Here is a 9,732-nt window from a genome sequence, read left to right on the forward strand (position 1 = left end):
CATCTTTCTAAGGAAAATAGGCTAACACAGGAAAATTAACAAATACTTGTTATTTTTGCCACTCAAAATTCATTAAAGTGGTCCATTACAACCCTCAAAACCACATCAAGCAGCCCGAACTCCAGTGTATGTCTGAAGTGAAGCACAACCCAGAGTTCAGTGAGTAGCTGCTGTGCTTTCATGAGAAAAAGAGAAAAAACATTTTGCCTCGACAACGTGTCTCCCATAGTCTGTGCTGTCCCTTGGTTTTAAGGACAGAGGGTGACCCGAATTCGGCCTGTTGTACATGCCAAAGGTATGCGCTGCTGTGCCCTCAGTCGGGCAGAGCTGCGTAGCTGCTACTCATTCTTCTCTCTATGCTGTGGAACAGAAATATATCTGTGGGGTCTTCTGGCTTGTGAACTGTTTGGTAACCATGGCTCTGAGGCTCAAGAGTGGCCGAGAACTGTGAATAATGATGGCAGGGAAGTGCAGCCTTTTGGCTGGTGCAGATGCTTTTGTCAGTATTGTGCCTTTGCTGATCTTTCTCTATCACTAATTTTCCCTTGTGCTCCTTTAAGCTGACTTGTGTGGTGGTTTTGTTTGATTAATCCGCTCTGTTTTGCCTTTAACTCCTCACCCTGTGCTGCAGAATGACACAAATAGGAAAAACATTAACAGGAGTAACAGGGCTTCGGTGAATCTGGTGGATGCCCGTGACATTAAACCCCAGCCTGTTGACTCCTGGGTCTAATTTGCATGCATGGTAGGTCCTTTTAATGGTAATTGGTGCTAGTGATTAACTTGTCTCGTGCATGATCTATATCGCTGTGGAATCTCTTCAAAGCTAACTGCTAACTGGGTCCTTTCAGAGAAATGAAAATACATTGGAGAAAAAAGTGGTGTTTATATTATTCAGTGTATCTTTAATGAAATGCAATCAAACACCACTTGTTTGATTAAAAAATAACCTGTCAAATAACCAGACAGAAAATTAATATCGTGAATGATTGGTTGTCAGCTGAAATGTGACAGATTTCTGCTGTTAGGCCATGGGAATGAATTTGAATAGTGTGTTCCTGCTTCCACCCATTTTTTTCCCCTCTATGCTCATTATAAGGATTAGCCTGAGACTTAAGGAAAAGCATATCCTTGACTATTTATGGATGTTCCCTGAGGTTCCCATGAATTACACAGCCCTGCCCCTCTGCAGGAAAGCTGCTGGCTGTACACGAGTTACTTTGCAAGGAGAGACGATTTTGGTTACACAATAAACATTGACCCACAACTCCCACTTCTCAATTCCTTTTTTTTTTTTTTCCCCCTGTTGCTGAAGAAAGGTGCCTTTTTGTCGCTTTCTAGTTCTCTGCCTTTGCCATGTGCCAAGTTCCTCAGTAATGCCACTGGCCTATCTTTGCTCCTGCCACTGCTAATCTGTCTCCTGCTGTCTTGCCAGACAGCCCTCTACCCGAGTTGTACCCTCTGGCACTCCATCAGATGCGATGCTACCTTTGGAACAGCAGGTTTTGTGCCCCAGGCTATGACTAAAGGAAAACGTTAGTGACTGTCGTGAAGGCACTGGGCACCTTTCCCATCAGAGTGGGCAAGAGGCCTTTAAAGGCCCAAATTCCAAAACATGGAGCATCGTCCACCCCCATAATTCTACATGGAAATCACTTGCATTAGTGGGAGGGAAAACTCCTGTATGTTCTTGGGTGGTGGTGGTGGATTTTTTTTCCCCCTCTTTCTTCTTTTAGGAGTCTAGTACAAGTGCTAAGTGTTTACAGATTGTTTCTGTTCCTGGGTTGGAAGCACCTTCCCGGAGCAGTCTTTCAGCATTGCCAGGTACTCGTACGTAGCCACGGAGCAGACCCTGGCACCGCTGGCTTCCCACAGCTGGTCAGCACTGCGTGGTCAGCCTTGTTGGCTTAGCCAAAGGGCAGAGATAAATGTGTGTAGTCCCTGTACCCTTCACTCCTGCACTCTTCCTCTGAGCAATGAAGGCTTACAGGTGGGGTACAGACTTTGAAAAATGAAGTCTGTGCTCCTTTTCTCCCCGTCATACCCTTCAGGGAACCTATATATTGGGGATAGGTTGGCATTTCCAGTCGCTGTCCTGCCACTGGGTGATGGAGATCACCAAGGTCATGTTACTTGCTGGTATTAATCAGTTGTGACTTTATTTTGCAGGGCTAGAGTCCAACCATATTTTTTTTAATTGTGGGGGAGAAACAAACATTGAATCGACACAGAGGATCTCATCAGTCACCACTGCCATTCAGATTTGGAGGGCGCTGCATCACTGACCAGGCTGCAGAAGATTCTAGGAGGATGCGGGGAGAAAACACGACTGACTGCCATTGCCAACCCCGGAGCACCATGCCTTACCGCGAGACAATTTGCTTTTTAACTCAGTTACGTTCCCACCATAAACAGCCACCACCTCCCCCTCCCTCCCAGTCCTGCAAGAAGAAAGCAAGCAAGGAAAGAGAATCCAAGCTTCCATCTAGCTGGCTGCGTTCTTAGGTGACTCTGACGTGTGGATGGTACCAAGTATGAGAAGTGAAGGTCATGCGGCGGCAAAGACGACAGCTTCACAAGTGAAAGAGAAACTGCAGAATATTTGAAATAATATCGTAGGTGTAGCCATGAAGATAATAGCACTTTTCTGGTTTGGGGCTCATTGTTTTGTTTTTTGTTTTGGGGGATTTCTTTTGAACTGTGAATCTAACATTTTTAAAGGCTTTTTGAAAACTGTTTAGGTTTTCTTTATTATTTACACAGAAAGTGCAGGAATGTTGGGTGGGTTTATTGGATTTCAATGAAGGGAGAAAATGCAGAACAAAAACTATTAAACGCTGGTCAAATGGACTGGAGAGTGGATGACAAAATTGATGCAAGCTGTATAATCTGCTTTTAGAGTAAGCTATATCAATCACAGTGCTATATTATCATTATAATCTGGTGTACAATACTTCTGCCTTTTGAATTCTGTAATGGCTCTGTTTTTATTTCCACATATTGAAAAGCAGGTTATTGAAAGTTTCAGTGTCCCTGGTTCAGAAATCTATGCTGAGAAATGGAGTTGGCTGGCTTTTTATTTTCTTGTTCTCAAAGATTGCAATAAGGAGTTTTTACATTTTAAACGTACCAGTGTTGCATTGGTGATGATTAACAACTTCTTTTGCCATAGCTGTTAACACATTGGAAGAAAATAGGAGCTTTTTCTTAGGATGTCTTATTTTGAACATGCTATAAATTTTAGATGGGTCTGTCACTTACATTTGACGGTAAATTTCTCACTGTTGGATCCATGTTTGCTTTGGGCTGTAGATCCTGATGAAAAATGCCACGAAGGGAACTGGTTTGGCGTTTTTTAAATCATCGTCATCATGATTTCTGTGTTCCTTTGGTTTTGTTTTGAGATTACATATTTCATTTGGTGTGAAAGTCACCCATGTGCAACGGCTCTCCTCTAAGATGCCAAGGCCTGCTTTGCATAAGGGGGAATTTTGACCTCATGAGAACGTACTCTGCATATATGGTATCTGGTAATGCCGTGAACTAAATGACTTCAGATCACTGATTTTCTCCAGGCATTGGTCAAGGGAGGGCAGCAGATGAGAATAGGAAGCAAAAGTCTCACCAGTAGCATCAGAGGACTTTTGCTGATTTTATTTGGTTGCCACTGTTCTTTGATTGCCACATTTAGTTTTAAACAAGCTCCTAAAAACGGTGTGACTGGAAAGCACATTTTTGAATCTAGCAAACATCATTTGCGGTTTTCAGTGCCTGCTGTTTCCTTTGTAATTAAAAAGGGGAAATATCCAACAACCTCACCTCCCCCAAAATGTTACTGTAATAGTAAACATCTAAAATTTTTGTAAAAAAAAAATTTAAAACTTTAAAAAAAAAAAAAAGGCAAGTACCAAGAGCTTTGTATCTTCTTGAGTATATTAAAAATTTGACAGGAATACATATATATAAATAAAAATATCTATATATCTATATATATATATTGTTGTGCAGAGGATAGGTTAACAAAACCATGTAAAGTAGTTTGCAGGAGAGGGAAGCATTTGTTGATTCAGGGAAAAAGACTGATGCCAGAAGCTGTCAGTGATTTGGATGATACATGTGCTCCTTCGCACCCTCCCTTTTTGACCCTCATCTTCCACGTACGTTGCAGCGGTCACTTCTGGATCCTGGGGAAGGTGAAGTTGCTTGGAGCAAATTAAGATAGCAAAGATTTGTTTTTTCACCTGCATGAGAGTCCTTTTGGGCCAAAGATGCTCAGCGGATCAAGGGAAGCAAAGAGATGCATCTGTGATTATCTGCATTTGTGTCGGGGCAGTGTCTCTCTATGTGTAGACATAAAGTGTGGCAATGAAACCAGATACATAGTCTGACTGTATATTATATCAATGGTGCTCTTTTCATACTTGTTCTGCCAATACGCGGAGACCCTTTTAACCAAGCTACACAGAAGAGTTTTATATCACTTTTGGTTATGTACTTGGTGTATTCTTTTTGTATATGAAAGGATTTTTTTAAAAACGTTCAGTAATTAGCAATGGAACCTGCTTTGTAGCTGATTAGAACAGTGTAAGAGAAGGGCCGTGCTGTCAGTCTGTCCCTGATCTACTTCAAACCATATATTTACCAAAGGAGTCTGAGCAAAAGTTCACTTAAAATAAAGACCTGACTGTTGAAAGGAGTCTCTGCTAAGACTTTGTGGTTTAGTTATTGTACAGATATTTCAAAACCAGCAAGAGGTTAACAGAGAAAACTGCAGGAAGGGGGAAGTGAAGTGACTAGGGGCCAATTATGTCCATGACCGCCTATCCCAGATGTCCCATGGCTCTCAGTGGGGCACTACAGGGACACTCAAATCTGGATTGGAAGCTACTTTGGTCTCTGTCATTAGTGGGCAAAAAACACTGAGGAGTATTTGAGAAGCAAATTCCGACCCTATCCCACTTTCCCCCAAAAATCCTTTCTGTACTGACACTGCATCCTGCGATAAGCAAACCTCCCTGTCAGGTTAGGTGGCATTGGCTGCCCAGGGTCATTGTAGCAAACCGTTCGTTGTTTTCCTGGGGGTAAGTGTTCATGACAGCCAGCGTAGTTGTGAGCTGACAACATGGTTTGTTGCTGCAGAAAAGCGAAGGATGGTATATCAAGAAGTCGAATACCAAGTCCATGGGCCAAGGCTTCCTCTGGGAATCACATGTCCTACCCCTGCCCTTCCCATGCCTTACAATAACGACGCATTCCCAAGTATGTAGCAATAACTCATCATTTACATTACTGTGGTTTTTTTCTTCTCACCAAGCTGTTGTTTGGATATTGAGGAAGGAAAATGGATTGGGGGGTGACTTGCATGTGAGACTATCACCTTGTATTATCAGCCCACCAGCTGAAGTGCAAAGCAAGATACTTTGAACCGGGTCTGGTGATTTGATGTCCTTTTTATCTACAGCCACAAGCTCGCTGGTGGGATGCATGCCCACACCTGCCCTTAACCTCTCCCCTTGTTGGCGCAAGTGTGACCAGCTGTTCGAGCTGTTCTGGGATGTGGGTGGATGAACCCGTAATTGTGTTTTGGCAGCAGGGACTGTATGTAAAGAAGGGAAAGTGGCAGTGTGCGTGACTAAAGCTGCAGTAGGGTCTAGAGTCTCCTGCTAAAAGGCAGGCAGTGCTTTTTAGGGCTCAGGTATGTGACCTCCTCTTTTCCTGTTGGCTCCACTGTGAAAACTGGAGGGAATCTGCCTGCAAAGAAGAGATTTCTACCTGCAGAAATTCTAGTGGGAGGGATGGTTGTGGAAGGAAGCGATGGTGTTGCAAGACTCCTGCTAAAGAGGAGGAGGAAATTCGATGGCCCAGTGAGGGCTGAGAATAACATAGGGGAGAGGGAGACTTCTGATGGCATGTAATTAGTGCAGAACTTTCTTCCCAGGGAGGTGGCTTGCACATCTCCCAGGCATCTTCACTAAGCTGTGGAGGTTTTAAAAAAAAACATTGTGGGTCAAGACTCCCCTGGAGAAGCCTCAAGTTTGATTGTTGAGTGTGTGAGCAATTGTACTTGTGCTTACAGCTTCCCAGGTTGGTGTGTCTGTCTGCAGAATCCAAGGAGGAGAGTGGAAAGGCAAGGCTTTAGGACATTTTGTTTCTGTCTTGGAGTTAAGTAGCAATTTAGCCGTAAGTGTAATTGACAATTCAAGATGTGTTGCCAGCTTGAAATGCTCCCCAGGGAACAGCTTGGACAGCCGTAGGTCCTGATCTTCAGTGTCTTCTGGGCAAGACACCTGCCTATCCTAGTTCTACTCTTGTGCACGCAGACATGCGGATTCTGCATGCATCTGTATCAGGAAAGCAAATCTTGTCTCTGTTGCCAAGACATCACAAAAGGGACAGACTTGGGGACTAGGAACTGACTTGCTGTAAGTGACACACCAAGAAAGCAGGGGGTGGCATGTTTGTTACAGCAGATTTGTAAGTTCTTGCCGGCTCTGAGGAGTAGTTTTCAATAATGCTTTCCAGCATGCAAGGCTTATGCTAGGCAAAGCAGTTTTCACTCCTAGAGCCCTTCCGTGAGATTGAAGGTGGTGAGTTACCTTCTGTTACTTGCCTTAAAGTTGAGCATATAGGCTCAGCTGCCTGTGAGAAAGGCGCACATGTTAAACCCTTTGGGCAAGCAAAGCTTCAGAAGCCAAATGGGCACATTAGAGTGGTTACAGCCTCTTCTGCTGTCCGACTGCCCACTCAGAGCAAACCTCGGGGTGCCAATAACTTCAGCCAGCATCGTTGTGCTGTTGGGGTGGAGTCGTGCTCTCACAGTTTTTGAAGGTGTTTATATAGGCATAGTTTCTTGCAAAATTTCTTTGTTTTGATGCCCCTAAAATCTGGTGTTTCCTTATGTTTGACAGAGAAATTCTCTGACTTATTGGTACAGTAACTAATCTAGTGCATTTAAGGGGAAAGGTATTATGAACCTTTTTTTTCTGTCTTAAGTTTTACATCAGGGTAGGATGTTCTGAAGTCCAAGGTGAGGAGGAAGATAGCGCAGATACTACAAGGCCTGCCAATCTGGTTCTTACCGTTCAGAAAAACAAAATAACTAGACTAAGAAGCTTACTGGTAATTAGTAGCTAATGTGTTTGTAACTATCATGTGCCTTAAAATTTTCATGGTAGGAGAATTAAAAAAAAATCAACAATGTGTTTTCTGTAATACTGCTCAACATTCTCTCTGTAGTTTAGACTGGTGGGATTTTGCATTGTATTTACACTGTACTATAAACTGAAACACTTAGAATGGTTTGATTTTACAAGTATGGAGAGGAAAAAAAAGGTGGATTATGCTTTTCATAGAACAAATGTTACCGTGACAGAATGTATTATTATTATAGGATCTTTCCATAATGCAGACAAGTAGAATGCTTGTTAGAAACCAGGTATGTAGGATAACAATTTGGTGTGTTTTCAATAAACCATGCCTGGAAAGAATACATGTGCCATTGGTTATCTTTTTGTTATGTCAGGTATCTCAAATATTCTTTGGCTTTGCAACAGCAGTTTTCTGTGGCAGGGGATTATTCAACCCCAGCTCAGGTCAGCACTCCGTGTGTTAGTAAAAGGTCAGTGATAATGAGGGCAATTGGAATATCCTTTAAACTAGTATAGCTGAAAATTTGAGATTCATTGCTATATGCTGGAGTTGTAGCACAAAGTCCTGTCAGGACCCTGGACTGTAGATCATGGGGTTTTTTTCCTTTTTAATGTACAAGCATATTTCTGTGGGAAGGACATCTGCGTCACTGTTCAAAGGCCTGCACATCTGAGACCACAAGCCTAACTTGCTGATGACTTTTCCATTTGGGAAGTTATTAACCTTTCCCAATTTAGTCATAAAATCCATGTAACTTTACAAAGATTTCTCTTTTCTGAAATGTGTGCCAGTATTCTCATAAATTTAAGTGTGTAAGAGTAACAGAAAATCTTTATCATAGCGATATATGAGATTTGGTTGAGATGAGAAATTGTTATTTTGGGGAGGTGCCAAATAATTCACATTTGTTGCTGTGTGTGGGAGAAAAATCCCGATACTGAAAAGTCAAGCATGTGTTTCAAGTAACAGCCAGTTACCGACAGATCTTAATTCTCTTGAGGACTGCCTCTCCCTGGCACGTTCACCTGTGTTGTTAAGATCAGTAGGGAGACTGATGCACCTAAACACATCATACTTACCACCATGCCTTCATGAAGCGTGACAAAACCCAGTAAATCTTGATATGAGTGTTCTGCGAGGTCATACAGACAGAGTGGAGGTCAGGTTTTCTGTGAGTGAAAGGCTGATGAATCATTGCCAGTAAGAGAGTTTGCCATATGTTAATGCCTGATTGTACCATTCACAGCACTATAAGGTTCCATTTACTTGCAAATGCTTGCAAACAGCACTTGGAAGGTCATCTTCAGCTTGCCTTCCCTCCTTATTTCAGATGTCCTGAATGCATCCCCAGGCGTTTTGTAGAATCATCTCCAGATTCTGTTCTTGCAGATGGAGGATCTAGCTTCACAAGTGCTGTGGTAAGATGTGGGCTCCTGGGCTAGGTATCATCAGCGTTCCGCTGCAATGAGGAATCTGATTTTTTCTTTGTGGATGCACTAATATGGCAATGAATAGCAGATGCTGTAGGTAAGGTACTGAGCTAAAACAAGTACGTTGTTTCTACAACTGACCTTTTGTAGCTGTCAAAGTGATTTCATTTCCAGCTTATCACACGTTGGGCAAATGGAAGCAGTGAGTCCTGCAGGTGAAAGGTTAACCTGGTCACAACGGGCAAGAAATAGCCCAGCCCTCATCTGTTTCAGGTTTCAGCAGTGTCTTGGGGGAATATTCTGTCCTCATGGGTCTCTTCCCCTGTGTCTTACTGTGAAGGTCTCTGTGCAACTGAAGCACAGCAACGGCAGAATCTCGTTCTGGTATGAACTGACAGAGCGGATTTTTTACAATGGGAGGTTGTTTTATAATGGGACCATTAACTGAGCTGTAGAGACAGAGGCAAAGACTAAAACTCTCTTACTACGTTCAGTGTGCGTGCACAGCAAACATAGCTAGCTGTTATTCATAAGATACCTCATAATTGATTCCTAATTGATTGACTACTCAACCAAATAAGCACGCACCCCTGCCCTGGCGGTGTCACCTTTGGTGCGAGAGTTGGGATCTCAGTGGTCTCTCTCTTGCTGCTCTTGTAGGGGTTTCTGTATGTTCTCTTCACTGCATCTAACGTTTGACTCATTGCTCAAAATTCTTCAGTGGGGTGCTTTTCACTTTTTCATACCAGTGGGAGGAAGCACTAGCTCCTGCACAAACGTATGATGACTGCTCTTTGCTCTGATGAGTCATTTCTGCTGTAAGGATTGCTACATGGGTGCTGTTATATGCTCAATTTGGTATTACATCAGGAAACGAAAGGGACTAGTACTGGGTTTGACTTCCTCGTAAATCCTCCTCCTCTCTCATACACCGATTTAAAGAATCAGTTCAATATTTTGAAAGATAACATCACGTCCCTTTGAGGTGTAACAGAGAGGCTCTGGCAGAAACCAAACCTCACTTTCACGTGTTGCCTGAATGACTAAGACAACCTAGAAAGAAGCTGTCATTTGGAGAATAGATCTCAGTGACCAGTATTTGGTGGGATCAACCATTTGTGACATGAGTTGTGAGAATTTGCTGAAAGCTGTG

At 42.8% G+C, this 9,732-nt stretch overlaps 1 protein-coding gene across 16 annotated transcripts in view; it reads left to right on the top strand.

Moving 5' to 3' along the window:
* ARVCF (ARVCF delta catenin family member) overlaps positions 1-7,487 on the top strand; it is a 298,725-nt gene extending 291,238 nt beyond the window's left edge. For 15 of the 16 annotated variants that reach the window (XM_072879699.1, XM_072879700.1, XM_072879702.1 and 12 more), the window contains 2 exons: positions 632-745; positions 2,170-7,487. In XM_072879699.1, coding sequence (XP_072735800.1) covers positions 632-733 — 102 coding nt within the window. In that variant the 3' untranslated portion in view covers positions 734-745; positions 2,170-7,487. The remainder of the gene's footprint in view (positions 1-631; positions 746-2,169) is intronic. The other variant, XM_072879703.1, reaches the window with a different exon arrangement.
* Positions 7,488-9,732: the final 2,245 nt, after the last annotated feature.

Source organism: Ciconia boyciana, chromosome 15 (assembly GCF_034638445.1).
Source record: "Ciconia boyciana chromosome 15, ASM3463844v1, whole genome shotgun sequence".
Taxonomy (NCBI): Eukaryota; Metazoa; Chordata; class Aves; order Ciconiiformes; family Ciconiidae; genus Ciconia; species Ciconia boyciana.